We start from the raw sequence: 21,955 nt of genomic DNA, 5'->3' as shown, positions 1-21,955 counted from the left end.
TTCAGTGCGAAATTGATTTTAATAATGAAATGTATTGGAACAAGTACAGAAAGTCATTCACAGTCAAAATGTCTAAATCATCATAGAAACCTTTCCTCTGTGTGTGCAAAATTCCGTGCCTTTAAAAAGAACAGGTCTGGTCCTCTTAAATGCACTTTCTATTACCTCTTTCTTGTGCCTGTTCTCACAGGCAGTAGCTTTTTTTTATGACTGTCTTGTGGTGAGGAGACCTAGTTTGTATCTTCAGAGGACAAAAAGGTGAGAAAGATGCTGAGAACAGCAAGCTGCTTCTGCTGATTTAGGGTTCCCATGCTGGCAGATGCTGATTACGGTGTGGAGAAAAGTCCCCACGGTACTCCTTAGGGGGAACAAAAGAAAATGTTTGTAACCTAAGAACTGGCTTCTGCATCCAAGAGGGGAAGAGAGCTGCACCAGAGAGGGAAGTAAAAGTAGGAAGTGAATGTGCAGTATCACCATGTGAAGAGCTTGTGCTTCTGGTGCCTGCTACAGTCTCTCATTTTCTGCCAAAAACTACAAGGCAGGTGGTGAACACTTGGTGTGAAGGTCTCTGCAGCAGCTGCAGTGCGCAGAGAGGCCAGGCTGGACAAAGAATCACACTTCAGAAAAAATGCCCAAGTGTGACAAATAAAGGAACCCACAGTCACCTGCCAACTCTAATCCTTAATGTTTGTTTGTTGTCCATCTGGTAGGGAAAGATAGTAAGAAAAACTATAGAACTTGGCACTTAATCTATTCTTAGGTAAACAGCTCTGCTACATCTCTGAATTACAGCTTTAAAAGATTCTGCTAGTAAAGCATTTCCTTGGGCTGAAATCTGGACTGCCTGGAGTACTGGATACTCCCTTTAATAGGTCCTTAAAGTTCAGATGTAGGATGTAAAATTTAACTTGGGATCTTTAGACAGAAACCAGTTTCTTATCTAGGGCAACTTTTTTTTTTCTAGAACCAACACTGCACAAGAAACTGAGTGTGGGTTTGCTTCGGTCACAGGAATTGCTCTCTCATCAAGCTCTTAGAGCTTCTTTGGGTTCTACTTTGATTCTACTCTGAGCCAAATCCTAGGATTGATTGAAAACTGCTAGGTTTTCAGTCTTGTCCTGATTTCAATACAGTCCTCTCTTGACCCACAATGTGAAGAGGGGAAAAAAACCCAGTTGCCAGCAGCAACTACTTGACAGCAACCTCAAGAAACAGTTTACATGTCTCCCATCACCTGCAGCAGTTCCCTGTGCATGGACAGCAGATGAGTCTGGGTGCATTGTTGGTGAGCTGCACCCTCAGCTCAAGCCCAGCCTTTCCACCATCAGCAGGCCTATGGTGTGAGGGAAAAGCACTCAAAGTAGGTTGACTCTGAAGAGAAATGCAACTGGATGTGGCAGCTGCTGGAGGCCCAAGCTTCTCTGCCACAGTCATGGTGAGTGGTAATATTTGCAGTCACTTCAAAGGAGGAGAACTTGAAACTGGCCATGTTGGGAATCCCAGACTGGGTAAGCTGTATGAGGACCAGGGCACCACACAGTATATTGGCTTCAAAGTTAAGGTGTCATTTCCTTAGAGTAGCTCAGTTTGTTTTCTCAGTTCTTTCTAAAGGGTGTCACCTTTAGAAAGTATCCAGAAATCAAGTCCAGCTTTGTTCTGGGAAGTAAAGGCCAAAATAGAAGAATGCTGAGTAACTGAAGGTGCCCAATCATCCTTTGGGGCAACACAGCTCCCTCCTACTGCCTGGGAAGGAGTTGAAGCAACTGTCAGGCCTGCTCTTCTCCTTCATTGGAAACGTGCCGGTAGCCAGGGGGCTGAGATTGTATGCGGAAAAGTACAGTCAAAAGGAGAATAATAAGGAGAAGGAGAATGGATCCACACACAGCCAAACCCACAAAGAGTTCTGTAAGGGAGAAAATAAGTGGTCAGCATGGTATCATCTGGCCTTTCCCCTTCTGCCACACTCTGGTCAAGCCTGGGCTCACCTGTGTCATGCATGCTGCTTGATACCTTGCACTCTTGCTCCCAGTCCTGGGGAACAACAGGCTCTGTAAGTTCCAGGAATCTTTGCAGTGGGCATGTATGCTGACAGCCAGGGATTGTCAGTGGGAAGGGTTCCTTCCCACTCTCATTCCGGTAAAACATCTCCACAGAGAAGTTACTGAAAATGAAACACAAGAAGATGGGGTTTTTCTCAAGTTGAAGTCATCCCTTCCCAAAAACTCAATGTGCACATCCTTTCTTTTATTCTGGTGATAAGTTTTCCTCATGAGACTCTGCCACTGGGAGCAAGATTGCATGCCCCATGAGTGGAGCCTAGCCTAGGTATCTAACCCTCGAGGTGATATCACAGCAGATGTCTTTACTGCAGCCCTCACCCATCATCCTCTTGGTACAGTTCAAATAAATGACATGAGGCGTATGGTGCTTGGATCTTGTTGTCGACATCTAGAGCCATCTGCAGTGCCACAAGTGTGGTGTCATGCTGAGAAAGAGGGAAAAAAACTGAATCAGTCACCCTTAGGGATGTGGCAGGGCAGCTCAGACCATACCAGTAATGGACAAGGCAGTGCTGAGGGGATGTCACCTTTGTAACTTCCATCTGGAAAATGGGAGAGAAGCTGTACTGCTACAACAGTGGTCTGTGATGGTGCCAGAGAAGGGGAGGAAGTGAAACAGCAATATATATCCTGCACTGTTTTTTGAGAATTAATCTCTAGAGAGCAATTTGGAAGAGATTCTTGGCTTTCCAGGCAGTAGGCTGCTGGAAAGGGGATCTACACTTCTGAAATATCACATTTGAGTAGTATCAGCTCATCTAGCAAATAAATAGAGTAGTGGCTCCCCAAAATCTGCCAGTCTCATTCACGAGCCTGAGCTAACAGGAACAAGGACACACTGGGAATTTTCCTCATGAACCGCAGAGGAACAATGCCAGATACTGCATCTCCTACCCAGTCAGAGGCAAAGATGCATGTCCTGATCACTGCATGGGCTGTAGGGAAGCTAGAAATGGTTAAAACTATCACCAAGCTCAAATCCCCTATAAGCAGGAGGAGATGGCTAAAAGACAGCCCCAGCTCTAACTTACCGCTGAATAGGCAAGTACTTTTAGATTCTGATGGGCAGAAACATTTGCTGCTTTGGTTAGATTTTTCCTTATGTGTTCCAGCAGGACCCCTGAGGAAAGAGAACAGCTGGTAAGAGGCAAAAGCCAGACAGAGCAGCACGAGGCTCCCTCCCTGGTGCACTCACCGCCTTGCAGACGAGCTTTTTCTACCCGACTGTGGATCCCAAACAGAAATTCAAAACCAAAGTCTTTTAGTTCCTTCAACCGAGTCATGACATCTGGAGTCACCCATCCAGGCAAATCCATTTTGTGAGCTTGCTAGAAAGAGAAATAGAATATTCATGGACAGGTAGCACAGGTCACAGACCAAACAGAGAAGGGGAAGGTGTCTGGAGACATGCCCATACTGCCACTGCTTTCCTACACTATTTTAAATATGCAATATGCCCCTTTCCTATTTGTGCTTCTGACCTCACACTGCTATGCTGCATACAAAGAATATATGTGAGTTTTGAGGTTGTTTCAGAAAATAGTAATGAGAAGAATAAAGATTGCAACCTAGGAGCTACATTTCTGTGAAAGCACAGCTGGAATGCAAGGTTATGTTGTAAGTGATAAAATAATCTTAGGGAATTAACTTCACATGTGGCTCATTCTGCCCTGCAGATGGCATGTGATCAAGGAAAAAAATACAGATAAGCGAGTGAACACAAACTCAGGGTTTCTGGTGTACCTGCATCTGTTTCCCTGGGGGTTCTGAGGGCCACTGAAAGACACTGGAAAAAGTCAACAAGTACTCTGTGGACATAACAGTGTGATGCACCACTGACAAAGGCCTGTACTCAAACCCAGGAGCCCGAGAACTAGGAACCAAGAGAAGAACTTGCTTTACAGCCAACCCATTACATGAAAGGATTAGTTATAATGGCAGACAAACAGCAGTTGTGGTTTCCCAGCATTACTGAGAACAATTTTCTTTACCACATCCCATTAGACTTCCAGAAGTTGAGGCTGAATATCCTTAAGGGCCCATTTTGTCTGAGCAGTTCAGAGAAATTCCATCAGCAGCTTAAATATTTAGTTCATTCCTCATTAATTTACAAAGATAATGGCCAGTAAGTTCAGCTATTTCTTGGACTTTTTTATTGTCTCCCTTCAGATAGCAGAATGACTCTACTGGCTCAGGTGAGAAAAGCAATCCTCTTTAGGCAACTTTTTGCATGACTTACTACAAAGGAGGAAGACGAAAGGAGCTGAAGAGAGCATTCAGCCTGAGGGTACAGTTTTGAGTGAGAAATACTCTTTCCTTAACAACATTCTGGTTTTGCTTTGGGACTGTGGGCTGTTCTCCAAGTTTGTGGGCGTTATAGTGGTTGTCAGCTGGCCTTCCAGGCCAAATCTGCAAGCTCATTAAGTGACTCCTGAAAATGAAGATGATCTGAAATTCTTGATCCCTCTGACCAAAGGATATTTTGTTACCAATAGAAGTTGATTCACCTTGATCAAATCAGGTTTGTGATACAAAGGGCAAATTTACATAGTACAATGCAGCTCTGGACCGGAATAATCTCTGTTTGCAGTAACCCAAGCTGCTACTTTACATAGCAAAGTGCAATTCCCTGCTGATTTATCTTCTACACCCCCAAAATAGTGCACACCACTGTATACCACTGCCAGTGAGTGAAGCAGTCCTGCACATCCATAGAATTAGTATGACACAGTGTCAAAATGTTTACTGCGTCCATAATTCAATAAGTAATTCACTAGTTTGACATGAAAGATGTCCTTAATTTACTTTATCACACTGTACAGTTATACACCAAGAAACTTGTGTGTAACAACTTTAAGTCTCCTGAATATGTGACCTTTAGTTTAGTGTTACCACAGCAAAATTTCTGAATTTGTTTAAGTCTTCATGAGATGTACTTTCAACAGAAATCAACTGAAATATAGTTTGGTGGCCCTATCCCAGATGGTAAAGGGTAATATCTGTCTCTAGTGTCTTTCTTTGACAAAGGACCTTTAAAATAGGTAAAAACCAGATGTGAGTGAACCCAACTTAACTTAGGATACCATTATTTTCTTTTAGATATTGCATTAACAAAAGCACAGAAATAAAAGTGATTGATTTAAAGTAAAGAAAGATAGAGGTAGCACCAGGAATAGTCCTAATTAAGATTCCAACTTAAATCATAAAATTAATGTTTCTTCAGTTTGCAGAGATCTCATTTCCACCCTACTGGACTTAGGCTTGTCCACAGAGATCTAAAGACTTCAGACTGCAGTCATTTTCTAGTGAGTTCCAAGAGATACTTATTAGGCAGGTGGGACTTTTTCTGACTCTGACATGATGTATATCTGAGCTACAGAGTGGGAGTTTATAGAGTGCAAAAATAGGTAATTCCTGGCACATGCCTCTAGTGAGTAGGAACTGTTATTATTCTGAAATTATAACATTACTTCTGTAGTAATGATTGTAGTGTGAAAAGTTGTTTAATGGGATTTTGAAAAATAATTATTATTTTCTAAAATAATTTTCACCAAATCCAGTGAATCCTACAGACCATATTCCAGTGGGTGGAAGATGATGGCCAGACTTACTTCACAGAACAGTGTGTCATACACACTCCATACACTCTCAAGAGAGATGTTCTGGATCCCAGTCTCCTTTGCCACCATCTTCAGGAATTCCTGTAGGTTGGAGAAAAGAGAAAGGTCTTCAATTTTCTAATCTCATACTGTATTATATGCACTGGTATCCCTTCCCTTTCTTCTGATTATACAGAGGTGATAACTACAAGCCTAAAACCACCTTATCTCATGCAAACAATCACTTACCCAATTCTCTTTGGTCTTATTTACATATTCTGCTGAGTGCCGTGTTTCAGTCTGTAGCTGTTCATACCGTGGACAAGGGCCCAAAGGGAACTTCAATAGCTGGGTAGAGACAAGAGCAGCCAGGTCACCATGAATGCTGGAGTACAGAATTTGCAGTAAGCATGCACAACTGTAATGAAACCCTGACTGCATCTATAAACAGCCTCAAGTGCTGCCTGCTGACATACTCCAGACCATGTGTAGTCTGCTTGGGTGTTGCACCAGACATGCTGAGTGAACCCAGACACTGAATTTTCTCATCTTTTCTGGAAAACGGGAAGCTCTGCAAGGTAGGTCCCAGGAGAAGTTCCAGACAATCTGAATCAAGACTGTGGCAAATATTTTTGGACACTATACTAGAGTAGTCAATACATGTCTTTGAGATGAACTTACCCTCTCTTCAGACTCAGGCACTGTGTGCACAGGGATAGGCTGCCAGGAGATGTTAGGGTTGAACATCTCTTGTCCTCCTGGGGGATAGAGGCCTGCTAGATTGGCCTCTGCACTCATCAGCGTCCGATCACAGTCCGTGCTGCGGATGAAGATCTGCCAGGACAGGGACAGTGCACCATTACCAACACTCCTGCAAGTGGTGGGGCTCAGGCACAGGATTATGCAGTCGCCCAGGAACGCTGCCAAGCGCTCTGCAGCTACTCATGGACAACAGGGGAACAGGGCTTGAAGGGACCAAGCCTGCTGATGCTGGCCTGGGCAAAACTGTAAGGACACACACATAGACAGTCTGGGGTCTAATACTGGAGCTGTCTGGTCTGCGACCAGTGGGATACCCAAGTGCGCTGTGCAGACACTAGAGATAGAAAGGAGTCTGAGACAGAGTCAGAGGAAGACAAAGATTCAGAAAACCAGGGGCACAGATGGGAAATGCACTCTGTTTGCAGAGTAGGACTGAGGCAAATTCCTGCATTCTCTTGTCAGTTCTAGGAATGACTGACTGTGCTCAGGAAAAGAAATGGCTTCTTCAAGCCTCAGTTTTTCCATCTGAGAAACAAAGAAAAAAGTGATCTAACAGGAGAGTAAACAAAAACAGGGAGGGCTGGGATTTTATCTGATCATTGTGGGCTCTTGGGATTAATGGGCCAAGACTTGACCATTCTAGAGCTCAGAAGAGAGAGATGTGAGCCAGAAAAAAGGAGAAATGAGAAAAATACAGCAATGTTCAGAATGTCAAAATGGCTAAACTTCAGTATGCTGGTATCTATGTAGTGAAAACAGTTAAAGGGAAACTGGAGAGAAACCAGTGATAAAACAGGAGGAACAACAGGAAATCATAAAAGAATGTCCCATGTTTGGATCAAAGCATGTTTGATCCAAAACAAGAACAAAAAGCCTGAAGAACGAAATATAACGTAAAGATGGGATTTTTTAAAAAAAATGTTAGGAGAGAAACGTAAAAGTATATATACTCTGTATAATCTCTCTCATGTGAAGTGTACCTAAGAAACTTTACAGTCACAGGTATTTTCTTTGAAATCAATGTCTGCCCACTTTTACCTCTTAACTGTGGCTTGAAAAAACTGACCCTGTACTCATTAGACAGGTTTGCTTTTATCCTTGGTAACTGAAGAAATAAAAAGAAAATATTTTAAAAGATAAGGACATAATTCTAGAAGTGTCATAAAAACCCCAAGCAATTAAGCCCTGAGTGTACATGCTTTCTTCAGCACCTTTTGCCAGGCTCCAGCTTGTCGCTGAGTCAGGTGACAGACGGTCATATGGTGTCACCCAGAGGCAACACTTCTTACAAGGGAGGTTGCTCAACTTGAGCAAGGGTTCAGGCTTGGTTAGCAGAACATCCTTTGTTTGCACATGTCTTGGTTTGTTTTTCTTTTTCAAGCAAGAGAAGGAAAACAGTTTCAACTTGCAGAAGCTGTATAAGAGTGAAGTATGTTTGGAAAGGAACTACTGAAGATAGTTAAAGGATCTGTGTTTGAGCCAATGCTGGAAGTTTGTTGATGAAGCAAATGTCAAAGAATGGATGTGACAAGCTGGGTTCTTACTGGGAAGCCCTAGAAGGGGAGAAACAAGGAAAAGTGTATGGGGATTCTTAGTTTGCCCCATCCGTTGAATCAGCTTAATTGAGCTCAGATAAAATATCTGAAGTGGTGCAGAGCCCGTAGCAGGACAAAGGCTGCCTGCTGTCCATCTGAATCAGCCTCTCCTCTGAACACCCGTTCATGTTTCAATTGACTCAATACCAGGTGATTATTAGCAGGGCTACTTGGGAGGATTTTTGATTTCCTTACTTTTTTTTTTTTCGCTTTTATAATTTCCCCTGTGCTTAGTACATGGTTCCACAAGGGTTCTGTGACTTTTTTCAAAAGAAACCGACCAGTTTCTCAAGAACTATTATAAAGTGTGAGAACATCCTAATGAGAGAGAAGGGAATGAATGGCTTTGGGTGATTGAAGCTGTCAGTACTTTACAGGTGAAAGGAAATGAGAGAGTCATTGCTGGCCAGTAACTACTACTTATATTTACAGGCTCTGGTGAGATTGTACCTCAAGTGCGCTGGGGAGGGCAGGGCCAACATGGGCCGCATTCTTGTGAGCTATTGTAACAGGAAAAAAAAATTCTCAGAAGCTCGAGTAAGAAACAAATACCAGCTACAACACACATCGCTGTTTAGTTCCCTGGGCTTCAGAGTGAGCGGCTCGAACAGTCTCACAACTGTTTGGATTTGCCTTCGCACCCGCTGCGAGGGCAGCGCTGAGAGGGGCCGATCCGTGCCCCGCGGCCAGACTCAGCACAGAGCCTGTGCCTGGGGCCCTCTTCTTTCTGCAGTAGGAACGGGCTAAGGAACGAAAATACTTGGAGACGAGTCCCGGCGCCGGCGTTTCCCTTCCCAAAGGAGCCGCCCACAGCCCTGGCCCGCGCGGCGGCCCGGGCCCACCGTGGGGCGGCCGAGAGCGCCGCTCCCCGAGCGGGGGGGCTGGCACTGACCTCCTGCCGCCGGTACGTGTCGCTGAGGAAGCCTCGGTAGCGCCGCCGCAGGGCCTGGCCCAGCTCCCACTGCTGCCGCATCCCCACCTGCAACGGCACCGGGCGTCACCGGCGGTCCGGACCCCGGCCCGCCGCCCGCCGCCCGCCCCGCCTCGCCGCGCTCGCACCTGCGTGAGCTGCCCGAATCCTTGGGGCCAGGCGCTCTCCTGGTACGGGTCCCGCGGAAAGGCCTTGATGGGCGAGCGGTCTCCGTGCCGGTACACCTGCGGGCGGCACAGCGTCACCCCAGCCCGGCCGGCCAGCCCGGCCCGGCCCGGCTCCCCCCGCGTCCCCCCGTCCCCCCTCACCAGCGTCACGAAGCGGAGGCTGCGGGCCCGGGCAGGCGGCGGATGCAGGCACAGCGCCAGGAGCAGCAGGACGGCGCCGCCCCGCCCGCCCGCCATGGCGCCCGCACACCGCCCGGAACCGAGCGCCTCCGGCCGCGGGCCCGCGCGGACGCGGTTTCGCAGCGCACAGCCCCGGCCCCGCTCCCGGCGCTGCGCCCGCCCCCCGGGAGGAGGATCCGGGCGGCGGGACAGCCCCGCTCAGCGCCCTGAGCAGCCGCCTTGGGCTGGCGGCGCTGACCTCCGCTGTAAGCCCTGCGGAGCCTTCGCCCCGGGCTACAGCCGCGGAGGCGCTCGGTAGGAGCGGGGGGCAGTGGGGGCGCAGCGGTGTCACTCCCGCCGCAGCTTCGCTCTAAGACACGAGGTTTCACAGTGTTCTGACGTTGTCCGTGTGCTCCTGGGTAAACTCGTGGGAAGAAGTAGGGTAGGCGGCCTGGCACGCACAGCCCGACAGCCGCGGGGCCGCGGGTCGCTGATCGTCGCATCTCTCGGGTCAGCCTGAGGATGCCCGTGTGGAATGGAAAGCTGCTGCTGGCTCCTGGCTCTTGGCAAAGAGGCTGCCCAGCGTTGTCTGGTTTGGCCCAGTTTTGGCTGTTCTTTACGGAACTTGGTCGAATTAGATAAGTGTGAGACGAAAGCAGCTTCTGCTCCCGCCCGTGCATCCGCTGGATCGTTGGGCGAGGATCTCGTAGGTGCCGTGGAGAAGGAAAAATCATAGGCAGTTAAAGGAATTTAGTGCTACTTAGTATTTATCTCCACGCGGAAGTACATAGAGGGAGGTGAATGAGGATCTCCGCTTTCTCTTCTTTAAGAAAAGAAGGAAACACGACTTTCACGTTTGCAAAGAAGTCTTGGAGTCACGAAGCACAGTGGCTCATAACCCAGCTCTTTCGTACCTGTTTATTTGCTTAAAACTTTCCGTAGTTTGCAGCATTAGAAAGTTGTGTGTAAGGTCTTAGAAGAGTGCCAAATTGTTTGTGAGAGCAGAGGGGTTATTTCAGGCCAGGGCTGGTGCAATACACGAGGCTCGGCCGCACGGAATAACATGTTTAATTTGCTCATGCTCGAATGTTTAGTGAATTGAAACTCAATTCTATTTCCTATCTCTAGGACAACACAAAGCCGCATTCTTTTATTCTTTGTTTACCGATACCGCACCACTGAGGAGCTTCTTGGCGAGTGCTGGAAGGAAAAGGTTCTCTGCGGAGGGGGAATGCGCGCAGTTCCTGCGGCACCTGCTTTGGGATTGTTCCGCTGTGGCTGCTGCGGGCTGCGCTGGGGCCGGCGGGCAGGCCCGGTGAGGCGGGCGGGCGCGGCGGGGGCTCCAGGCGCGGGGGAGTCCCGGGCGGCGGGACCGCACGGCGCCCCGGAGCCCTCCCGTCCCGCAGGACCCGCGGGGGCGGAGCGGGGCGGGAGGCGCCTGCACGTGACCAGGGCCCGCGTGACATCACGGCAGCTCCGCCGCGGCGCCGGGAACAACGCCGGGAAGAGCGCCGGGAGCAGCGCCGGGCCGGGCCGCCCCTCCCGCCCGCCGCTCGGGCACCTGCGCCACGGGGGGCGGCGGCGGCCGCGCATCGCCGGGAGCCGCGGCCCGCGCCGGTAACTTTTCGCGCTGGTTCTGGCTGTTGGGGCGGCGGCGCCTCCTTCTCGCCGCCCGCGGGGCCGTGACTCACGGCGGGGGACGGGGACTCGCTGCCCCGCGGCCTGCGCCGGCCCGAGCGCCTCAGCGTTCCCTGGGCCTCGGAGCCGGCAGCGCAGCGCCGCCCGGGCCGGGCCGGGCCGGGCGGCGCTGGAAGGTGCTGGAATGAAGAGGGACGGCGGCTGCCCGTCCCGCTGAGGCGCCCGGGGCCTGGCGGGGTGCGGGCCGGGCTGGCGGCGTCTCCCGAGTGGGGCCCGGCGGACGGGAGGGAAGGGGTCACTCGCTCGGCCTGGGACCGAGCCCAGCGCCCGCCGTGGTGCGCCGTGGCTGCCGGCGGGCGCTGCCGGTCGCGCTCTCGGAGAGTCTCTCTGCTGAGGTGGTCGAAGGCGTCTGGGGAGCGGTGTCAGTTTCTCGTGGCTGTTGTCGTGCATCTGAAGAGCCCGGGTGTGTGTCTGCTGTCTCCGGAGGTGCTATCGGGAGATGTTTATTGCTTTGTGGCAAATTGTTAGCTTTCCTCTCTGCTCAACTTGAAGTTCTCTGTGTCATTCACCTGTTGCATCCTGTCAACCCAGGTCGTGAGTTTTCTAGGACAGAAACTTGTCTGTACGGCTGTCAGTTTGCATGGTGCTGTTAAAAGGTAACTTTGCCTACATTGGTGGTTTACTCTTCATTGTTCCGTTTCATTGACGCTTATGGTGCTAAGGTCCACAGATCTGTCGAGACAGGATTTTGTTATGGGCTGGAAGCAAGCCTTGGATCACGCGTGAAAGAGAAATGCTCTGTCTCCTGAAACTTCATTCCCTTCTTTTCTTTTTCCTAAAGAGACAGCTGGGCCCTTCCCTGCAAGGCTTTTTTGAAGGAGTCTCCAGCACTGAGTCATGTTTCTGACTAACAGTTTGGATCACTGCGTGTCAGTTTCTGGCTATGACTGCAGGTTATGTTTGTCTGTAGGGAAGAGTCTTCTCAGATCTGCTTCTTGTTCCAAGGTACACGGAGGTGATCTGCTGTTCCTGGGTGTCAGAGAGAAGGCTATACCTGAGGACAGACAAAAGAAAACAGAAAACCTGTTTTTTATTTCTTTTACTGGGTGATGGGTTTGATTTTTTAATTGAGTCTGAATTAAGACATAACCCCCTTGCTGAGGTAGAAAAACATTCCTTGTATTTTAATTATAGAAACAAAAACTGTTTGAAAACTCCAGCCAGTTGTTGCTGAGCTCTACCCTTCTATCGTTTGGACTGTGGAAAGAGGGCATTGGACGCGGTGCATATTGTGGAGGTTGGTCTTGCTACACTTCTTTGCTACCACACCTGTGGCATGTTCACCAGAAGATACCACTGCTGCAAGGCTTGTGAGGGCAGGCTGACTGTGTGGCTTCCTGGTGTGGCTCCTTTTTGAGATCTAGCACTTGCAGTGATGCTCTTTCTCATACATGCATGTGGCCATGCATCCTTTTTCATACAGGAACGCCAGCTTTTGCAGGAGAAAAAACAGGGTGAAAATATTTAACAACTTTCTCCCAGATCCCCAAAATAAAAGGCGGAGGAAATAAACCTAAAACCAGCCTGAGGCAGGACAGAAAATGGGTCATTGTGGAGCTGCATGGGAGTTCTGTAGCTGCCAGAGGAAACTTGCAGCGTATGTGAAGGAATGCAGGGACAAGTACTACAGCAGGGACTATATATATAAATTGCCTAATCTAAAAAAATAGGGACAGGAAACTTTTATCACAGAATCGGTGTGTCCTGGCGGTGTGCCTGGGGCTGCTGTTGCTTGCTGTTTCCAGTTACTGCTGCTGCAGCTCCCCGTGCCTTGTCAGCATGTTTCCCTTACCAGCTGGCTGTGCAGGGAGGCAGGGGCAGACTATGCAGGACAGGCATGCAGCCGTACAAATACAGAGCGAGAATTTGTCCCTGTCTTACACCTGCAGGAAGAGTCGTGTTTCCAGTGTGTTAAAAGTGCATTTGATTGCTATGACTTTCTTTTCCTTTCTCTTGGATTAGTCCTCACAACTCTGCGTGCTTGTTCTGAAATAGGCAGAGGGATTAATATTTCACTGTCGTTGAATGTTAGATCAAGTGGTGATGGTCTCACATCTGAGATGTCTCTTGTAATTAGATCTAGCCAGTGACTGTATGGCTGTCAAGACTGACAGTTTTCAAAATTTCAGGTTTTGAATTTAAGAGTCTTTAACTGTTGCTGTTTTTCAGAAGTTGTGATCCCATCTGCCTAAGGAAGAGCATAGAATATAGTGTGCTTTGTTTTTGGATTGAAGGACTTTCTCCTCTGGAAGCAGCTGCTGTGGAGATCTCATTGTTGCAGATGTGTGGGTCTTTGCATGTTGAATAGGAAAGCTTATCAGATTGTTTGTCACTCTCCCTCTTTTCCCTCCCCCACCAAGTAATGAGATTCACACACCTGACAGCCTTGGAGAAAAGTCAGTCTTCCCGAACTGTCATAGAGGTTCCTGCCCGTGATGGTAGGCGTTTAACCCACTTGAGTTTTAAAGTCCATTTGAAAACATTTTATGATACTGTACAAAGATATCTTGTTTCGTTGGGAATGAATGTTCTGCTGATCTTCTCTAGGATGAGTTAACTTGTTTTCGTCAGAGCATAATAACTCAGGAAGGCAGAGTCACATTCTCTTGGCCTGGAAACTGTCTCGGTGTGAGGGAACTGTATCTTAGGCGAGAATTCAGGGGAGTGCTTCCTCCTGATAGGTACAGGTCTGTTCTAAGGCTATAAACAAATTGAACTTGATCATTAGATCGTACTTTTGCTAGTATACAAGTACCATATTTGACTTAGCAATTTCATTGTAGTTACTTCAGGTTTGAGAGATGTGTATAGTATTGTTAAATGAAAAGAGGCTGTCCGTGTTCAGTCAGACCTTAAAAATATATCACTTAGAAATGTACAATGGCTCCCTTTAGCATTCCCGTGTCAGTTTTGTTCTGTGACTTCCTGCTTGTGACCAAATACTTTTTTTTCCATATTTGGAATATAGACAAATTCTTTTCTTGTGTTCCCACTGAAAGGGAGACACCCCTAAAGCTAGTGTAACTTGTACTTTTATATCTAGAGATCTCAAAACCAGATTTCCTGTAAAGCAAAATTACTTGCTTTTTGGAGTGTCAAAAAGGAGGTGTTAAGGTGATTTACATAGTTTTGGTGTAATATTATAGATCGCTTTGAAGTATACACTGTCAAGCTCTTAACAATCTTGTTTGGAGAGGACAAAGGTTAACTAAGGTACTGTTAAGGTAGTGCACAGAGGGGAGCACGGCATTGCAGACCTTGCCAATAGGTTTAAGAAGGGGAAAAAATAAATGTTTATTTACTGGGAAGTTGGTGAAGAAATTAAGAGAAAATGTTAGAGAATGAGAAATCTAATTCTTGTTTTGAACAGACCCAGACTAATGCCTGTAAGGATTAAGTAGGAGATCTATCTCGTGGGATGCGAGAACTGAAGCAATTTAAAAGCCACGTTGTAGAGTCAGCTTATATTGTGTACTCACAGAAACCTCTTTGAGATGTAAATAAGATGTTAGGTGAGTATCAGACTGATTGCTAAAGCACATGACTGACAAGAGTAGGTGTCTCCTGGCATAAAAGGCTTTCTAGTTTGTTTTAAGATTTAAAAAAATTGACAAATATGCTTATAAAATTTCTTGAAGCCAAGAGGAGATGGAAGTTGTATCTTCTCTCTCTTCCTCCAGGGAGTGGGGCAGTGTTGGCCCACTGGTCCTGCTGCAGTTATGAGACAAACAAGGTCAATTGGTTTAAATCAAGGCTTCCCACTTGCTGATAGAAATCATGATTAAAGATAGTGATTTAAATAATTAATTTAGAATTTGTTTTGCATTTGATAATTTCTTAAAAGGCAGCTTTAGTCTAATCAGGCTCATCTATTACTGTTTCTTGCCAAACAGGATGATACAGTGTATCTGCATACATCTATTTATGCTATTATATCACAGTAAATATTTACATTACAAAATGGTCAGTTGTAATTACTGGGTGAATTTCTTTCCTCATGACTTGTAAAAAACTGGATTTTAATTAAAAGGTCAAATTAAATATGCACTTTTTAATAATTATACTATAATCACACAAATCATGCACTGGATACATAACAGAAAATATGCTTGCTGGCGTGTGCTATTAAATAACTGATTCTATCAGGATAGCCTTTTCTGTATTTAGCAGAATGGACTAGTTGGTTTTGGTACTTGTCTCTTTCCAGATCTTAGAATGAGCATAACTCAAGATTCCTTATCGTGTTTTCATATGGAGATTGTAAGAGAGAGGAATCTCCCACCCATTTTATGCTGCCTCTACTAGCTTTGAGTGAACTAAACTAATTTAATAAGTGAATTGAAGAAACTAACCTTTCTACCTTTTTAATAAAGAATTGTTTTCTTTTAACTTTATGGACTTAGTGACTTTCTCGTTTTTAGGAATTAGATTTTTTAAACATTCTCCAGTAGCCATGTCCTGCTTGAATAGGGACTGCCTGTGTTTAAATGGTTGTTTTAGACTTCATCATAAATTGCCATTAACTTAGAAAATAAATTATCAAGTGTAATCTTGAAAACTGTGTGTAAAACTAATGTAAAGGACACTGGAATTTAAGTAGTCTTATCTGGAGCTCTTACGAAATGAGGATGACCAGGTAGGCTTCTGTAACAGCTCTGTACTATGTCTTGGTTGCCGCAGACATACATGCAGACATGTGCCAGCCCCCAAAGGACTCCACATGCCTTGCCAGAGGTTTTTGCTGCAGGATTTCACAGTCAGAGATGCACACATAGTGGCTTTTTGTCTGCTGGCAGAAACTCCCATGCAGCTTTGTGTGGGCACATGAACTTGCACTGGAACAGCCTTTGGGACTTGCTGTGGTGGTGCATGCCTTGACATGCAGGCGCACATGCACACTCAGAGTCCTGTGGGCAGCCCTCAGCAGTGTGTGTTGGCTTGAATGAGAAGTGCCACCGAGGCAGGGCAGCTCAGCTCAGCCAGGTGCAACCTCCAGGAGCAGAAGGAAAAGCTGTCACCTGGCCCTCAAACAAACAACTTCGTGGTTCCAGTCTTCCGATTGACTGCTTCCCACCTTTGGCCATTGTGTGCAGGAAAGGAATAATATGCTGATTTCTGAGACAGAGATAGAAAGAAGTTCAAAAGATTGCTTTTGTGTTTACAGCTGGTGAGATGGACATTCTCAGACATCTGCATGTCTGGACAGGAAGCCTTAGGTAAGGATATGATTTAAGATATAGCATGTGGACAGGCAAAGTTGCACCAATACACCTTTAAAGAAGGTATCAGAACCCCTTCCATAGCAAAGGAAAAGGGAACTCTTTGTTGTGAGGAGTGTTTTAAAATGAAAAATAAAAATTTAAAATGTAAGATGAAATAACTATATGAAATATAGTTATTTGAAATAACTATAGATCATACAATGTAGCCTCTGTTATTGGTGTGTGTCTGAAAAGCGGGAGCAAACTTTCTGGCCTGTATGGGACTGAAGAAAAAGTTTTCCTTGGTCTGCAGAAAGCTGCCAAGGTGCTGTTTGTTCCTGTAGAAATTGAACAGGAGTGGAGAAAGGAGAACCTTTTGCCTGAAGAAAACATGAATTTTCTCCCTATCAGTTGTATTTAGAGAGCATTTTCTAAAGTGCTGCTTTTAAGCAGGCGACTGGGGGTGAAGGCTAAAGAAAAAAACGAGAAGAGACTGCAGACATTGTTCTTCGTTGTTTCACTATCATCTTCCACTGCTACTCCCTGATACTTGCTCTGGGTGGTGCCTTTAGCAGTGTCCCAGAATCAGTGGGCCATCCACACCCTTCTTCCTTGACACAAGGATCAAAATAAGAAATGGAGCCACTTGTTGGCTTAGCCCCATTGCCTACTCCCACACACTTGTACATGTGCCGCATTTTGCATCCTTGATCTTGGATTTGCACTTATTTCTGAGAAGTCAAGGTTATAGGAGTGCTCTAATAGAATAATATTTGCTTGCTGGCTTCATGCAGACCCTGCTGGAGCATCAGTCTTTGCAGGACCACTGGCTTCTCATTTGTCCATGGGTCATGTGTAATGGCTCCCTTCTTGTGGCAGGGTTGTGCCAGAGTTGGGAATGGACTGCAGGATGCTTGCGACAAACTCAGATGGTCTGATGGTTACATTCTTGTGCATTTTTCTTTGTGAAAATAAATAGAGCCTTTGTGCAGACTTTCAGTCTGTTCTGAGCTGTTGTTGGGGCAGTAGGAAAGCACTGGTCTGTTACACCTCTGGTCTCTGTACCTTGGTAGCACAGTTGCTGCATGGATGAGGGTGAGGCCTCCTCGGGGCTTGGAGACAACCTGTGAGGAGAGTCGGTGGCTGTGTTTTCCCATCTGGTGGGTGTGCCATGAGTGCAGCCATTTCACTGGCTGGGCTTGGAGCGGTGGATTCTGTCTGGCTCTGGACTGTTTTCGAGCTGAGTATTTGCGGTGATGTCAGGCACTGTGAGAAGGGAACATGACTTGGCAGGACAAAGTCTGCAGAAAGTTCAGCTCCACATTTGGCCAAGAGCCTCGAAGGGAATGAGATCGACACACACATTCTGCTACACAGCCTTGTCACACGCCCTCTCACATGCTCCCTTCCTGTCACACAAATCTCTTTCTCTCATTTTCAGACCTTTAACCCTTCCCTCCTAGCTTCTGCTCGGTGGCTTTATAAGACTCAGAGAAGTCCTCCCTCTTTTGTTGATACTGTACCTTGTAAGGGTTCAGTTGCAATGACCTCCAAAGCAGAAATAGCTCATACAGGCCAGAATCCAGAAGAGTAGTCAAAAGCAGGGCAAGTTTACTTTGCAGCAAAGCTCTTAATAGTCCTTTATTCTGACCTGCACCCCTCTGCCAGTCTTCACTGTGTTTCTTGGCAGCTCTTCTGATCTCCTTTATTACTCTGCTGCAGTCTTCTGGCTGATCTATGTTTGGATATGTACATCTGCAACCCTGCCTCTCTCCTCCTGCTCTTCTAAGAGCAGTATTAGCAAAACCTGATGAAATAGGTCCCTAATGATGCTTGAATGGGAAATAGACTACTAGTCAGGCTCACTCTTAAGCAGTTTAAAACTCTGTTAACGGTATACCTCTGATGTGTTCTTTATATGGGTATTTCTGTAGTACTGTAATTTCTTCCTGACCTCTGTGCTACATCTAGGGATGATCCTTCTATGAATGGGAATCAGTGCTTTTCCCCTACTGCCCTGAAGGGAATCTTAATGAGTTTCCTGCCTGTTTTGCAATCCAGTACTGTATTTCGGGTTTGTCTGTGAGTGGTAGTATTTGTTTTGATTGATGCTTTTGGGTGGAATGGTACTTGGACACAAAGCGTTATATAGAGAGATTATTAAGAGGCTGTTTCCCAGAAACAATCTTGTATCAGTTAGGGTGATATGCAGCATGCTGATGGAGGTACTCCTGAGGTGGGAGGAAAGGAGGAAGTCAGAAAAATGAACAACTTCACTGTAAGCTGCTCTACCCTTCTGTTCTTTCCTCTTTAGCTACTCTTCTTCATGTCCTCTAGTCTCATAGCTGGTAGAGGACAGGCAAGACCAGTTTGAAAGAGAAGGTGGTCTGGACAGAGATAGAAGTTAAGGGCTTTAAAGTTCTCTCTTTGTTTCTCTTTTTGGCTTTGCCATGATATATCCTATGGCTTTATGTGTCTTTTGTCATCTTGTCCTCCTGATAAAATGGTGCAGCTGCTTTTTTTTTTGCTTTTATGTGTTTCAGTAGCTCAGTGCTGTGAGTGGACTGCCATATTCCTGCTCGGAGGAGTCAACAGCGGTTTTGGGTTCTGTGTTCAAGAGATGCACTGAGACACCCTTGGGAGCTGAGGAGGTTTCCCTTTTGTGGTTCTAGGTGATAAAGGTGCTTAGCTAGAATAGGCATGGATCATGAAATAATGTTCTCTTACTACCTAGTTGAGATTAAATAAGTTTTCAAGGAAACAATCAGGTAAAAAAAAACCCTAGTATGCTGTGGGATTATTTATCACTACCATTTTTTATCTGCAGAAAAAAAGCCTGCAATGCCCTTTTCTAGACATAATCTAATTGGTCCTTTTATTCCTTATGGACTAGATTTAGCCCTTTTTTTCCTGGCTTCTCTGCTACCATGATGTTATTTATGTTATTTTGGGTATTAATTCTTGCTTCTCTCTCTCTCTCTCTCTTTTTTTTTTTTTTTTTTTTTTTTTTTTTTTGAGAGTTCTGATCTCTTGCTCCAGATTGGAAATAGTGCTGGGGTGACTTCTCAAATCTGCTATGAGTCAGACTCATGTTTCCCTGAAGCAGGGCTTTAACATCTGTGATCTGTGAGACTAAGGGGCATAAAGGAGGAATGTAGGATCCATGGTGAAGTTTTTGTTCTGTAATGTGGTGCTCCCAAGAAAGTCCACAATTATTGAAGAGAGAGGCTTCTCTAATTCTCCTCACTCCCTTCCAACCTCTATGCAAGCCCCATTTAAAAAAACCAGCTTTTTGGACCTAGTTGGTTATTGTCATTTCTTCTGCTCTTGGTGACACTATTACTTCTTGTCTCTTTTAAACTCTGTTTTCTGGGAAGACAAAAGAAGCTCTGGGTTATGCCTGACTGTTATGTTTTGCATAGCTATGTATAATTGCACAGAGCAAGATATTGATGGCTAAGTAAATATAGAGAAGGCATCCAGAAAGAAACTGAGTCTGTGGTCCTGTTTTCCATGATGTCATGCAGTGGCATTTATAAAGAGACCGAGGTGGTGGGATCAGATTGCATTTTTGGCCTTCAAGTAGGATGTGATGAGCTGCTGCTGCATGAAGGGTGTGTAAGGGCTGCTCTGCACCAGGATTAATGAGCTGCAGACTGCAGACACCTCAGCTTTAATTTTCCAAACTGAAGGGGGATTTTGTTAGCAGATTGGTTTATAGTTGGAAGTTTTGTTGGTTGCTTGAATGCTTCTTATATGTGGTGTTGTTGTTTTTTGTTTGTTTGTTTGTTTTTTTGTTTTTGTTTCTTGGTTGGTGGTGTGTGTATCTGGTACTGTGGTTAGAAATGTGAAGGAATTAGCCAATACAGAGGCCCTAGAAAGAAAAACAGACATGTTAACCAAAACCACTTTTGTGTAGCTACATTTAGATGTGCAAGGGGAAAAAAGACTTACTGCTATTACAGCTAAATTTGCTTGGAGTGCTGAGAGTGCTACTGGCAAAAGAATGTTGTTTCCAATTTAAAGTGAGTTTCCACAGGGAAAAATTGCTATTATAGTTGATGCTGACACATTCTGTGGACATGGACCCAGGCTGGATTCCCTCCCTTCCGTTTCCCAAGAAGTGGCACAGAGCTGCCCTTTGCTTTTCTGCTAGCAGGAGGGGGCAGCTGCTCTGACTGTTTCATCCTCCTGGGAGGAACACAGATGGGATTTTTCCTGTAGGAAGACCCTAGCAAAGACTCAGTCGTGCTTCCTGCCATCTGAAGGTCAGTGCTGATAGTGGTGTTGAGCTCTCAGTGAGCTGGAGTCATGGCCAGACACGGGGGATTATTGCAGTTCAGCTACAAACAGCAAGTTCTGCTCACGTTCATGCCTGTCAGTGCTGCAGAAGTTGGTGTCCCTCTAAAGTGACTCTGCTCTCTTTCCTTCCCATGTTGGGACACTGGCTTCAACAGCTCACCTGGCCAGACAGAACTGAGGAGGGATGACTTATCATTTTACAGAATGGCCTGGAGGGGAGGGGAAGATGGAGGGATGCTGCTACTGTCACACATTCCTTGCTGTAAGCGTGTGCATGCCCTGGTTTTGGCCATTCCTGAGGTGGCTGTGCTCTAGGTTAGCCAGAAGCTTGAAAGCTGAGGTGGCAGTAGAAAGCCTAGAAAGGGTTAGAGATTTTTTTTATCCAGATCAGGGTTGTGTTGTTTACCGGAGTTCAAAGAACTTATGTCAGTGACCTTTTAAAGGAATTTCATGGTAGGAAGGTGGCTACATCACTCCTGCTATCACTTGTTATTAATTTCCAGTTCATTATCCAAGGAAAAGTGTTATCTTCTTACCATAATCTCACCCTCCCTCTCCCTGTTTCCCTCCCCTCTCTTTCTTCTCTTCCCTCTTCCTCTCTCTCTTCCCCTATCCACTTGTCTGCATCTCTGTGTCTCCGTTGCCAGAGGGACTAATACTTCCTTGCAAACAGGAAGAGAGGCGAGAGCAGCCCTGTGTGCAGTGTGAATGAACTCAAATAACCTTGTCTCCTTTCTCCTCCACTCAGTTGCAGAACCAAGGACATCTGGCAGTTGGGAGAGAGGGAGGAAGGAAAAATAAAGGCACAGCCCATTTCAGGATCTTACCCACCCTGAAAGTAGTCACATGTATGCTCTCTTTTCCTTTTGCTCCTTGTGTTGACACGGCTGTCTTTGATCAGGCAGAAACCAAGAGTTGAAGGGAAGGGCAAACCCAAAACCTCAGCCTTTGCCAGGCAAGCTTTAATGAGAGGCAGGTGAGAGAGCAGGGAGCACCTGCTGCTGGATGAGGCATGTGAGCAGGAGAGCTGACTTGCAAAACATCTGCTGTTGGGGGTGAGCTTTGCAGAGCCTGTAGTTTCCTGGGTGGGACTGGAGTCAGCGCATTCCATCATCATCTGATTTAAAATTTGGGAAGCCATATTTCCAAAATTGGGGAGTCCACAGGTGCTGCAGGAAAGAAACAAATCTTGTACTCTGCAGATCATGGGCAAAGAGCAGGTTTGGTTGTTTGGACTTTTTATGTGGAGCAAAGCAGAAGTACTTTGGGCTTATTCTGCCCTTTTTTATTGCATTGTGTTTGGTCATGCAATTGTGCCTTAAGATTCTAATTCAGTTTGCTAACCCATTTGTTCACTTGTTTCAGTCATACATTTTCTTGCCTGATGTAGGATGAAACTGGCTTGGAATTCCTGTTGCTACCACTGGTTGTTTATAATAGACAGCTCTTTACTCACAGAATAGCTAAGTCATATTACACTC

At 46.1% G+C, this 21,955-nt stretch overlaps 2 protein-coding genes across 6 annotated transcripts in view; one reads left to right on the top strand and one right to left on the bottom strand.

Annotated features, from left to right (window-relative positions):
• On the bottom strand, positions 1 to 9,476 carry ACP2 (acid phosphatase 2, lysosomal). Its single transcript, XM_066321119.1, has 11 exons — positions 9,256 to 9,476; positions 9,076 to 9,171; positions 8,909 to 8,995; positions 6,341 to 6,493; positions 5,909 to 6,007; positions 5,672 to 5,761; positions 3,256 to 3,388; positions 3,092 to 3,180; positions 2,379 to 2,485; positions 1,986 to 2,161; positions 1 to 1,903 (listed from the first exon to the last, which is right to left on the bottom strand). Exons 1-11 carry the CDS (start codon positions 9,349 to 9,351, stop codon positions 1,767 to 1,769), a joined length of 1,263 nt encoding a protein of 420 aa, XP_066177216.1. The 5' UTR covers positions 9,352 to 9,476; the 3' UTR covers positions 1 to 1,766.
• Positions 9,477 to 9,636: 160 nt separating this feature from the next.
• Positions 9,637 to 21,955, top strand: part of NR1H3 (nuclear receptor subfamily 1 group H member 3) — a 30,879-nt gene continuing 18,560 nt past the window's right edge. For 2 of the 5 annotated variants that reach the window (XM_066321125.1, XM_066321120.1), the window contains exon 1: positions 10,738 to 10,890. The gene's annotated coding sequence lies outside the window, so the exon portion shown is untranslated. Of the gene's footprint in view, positions 9,656 to 10,737; positions 10,891 to 11,502; positions 11,568 to 21,955 lie in introns of those variants that run through there. The other 3 variants (XM_066321124.1, XM_066321121.1, XM_066321123.1) reach the window with 3 other exon arrangements.

This window comes from Sylvia atricapilla, chromosome 6 (assembly GCF_009819655.1).
Source record: "Sylvia atricapilla isolate bSylAtr1 chromosome 6, bSylAtr1.pri, whole genome shotgun sequence".
NCBI classification, from domain to species: Eukaryota; Metazoa; Chordata; class Aves; order Passeriformes; family Sylviidae; genus Sylvia; species Sylvia atricapilla.
The sequence above is the reverse complement of the archived record's forward strand: the minus strand, read 5'-3'. Positions and strand labels throughout refer to the sequence as shown.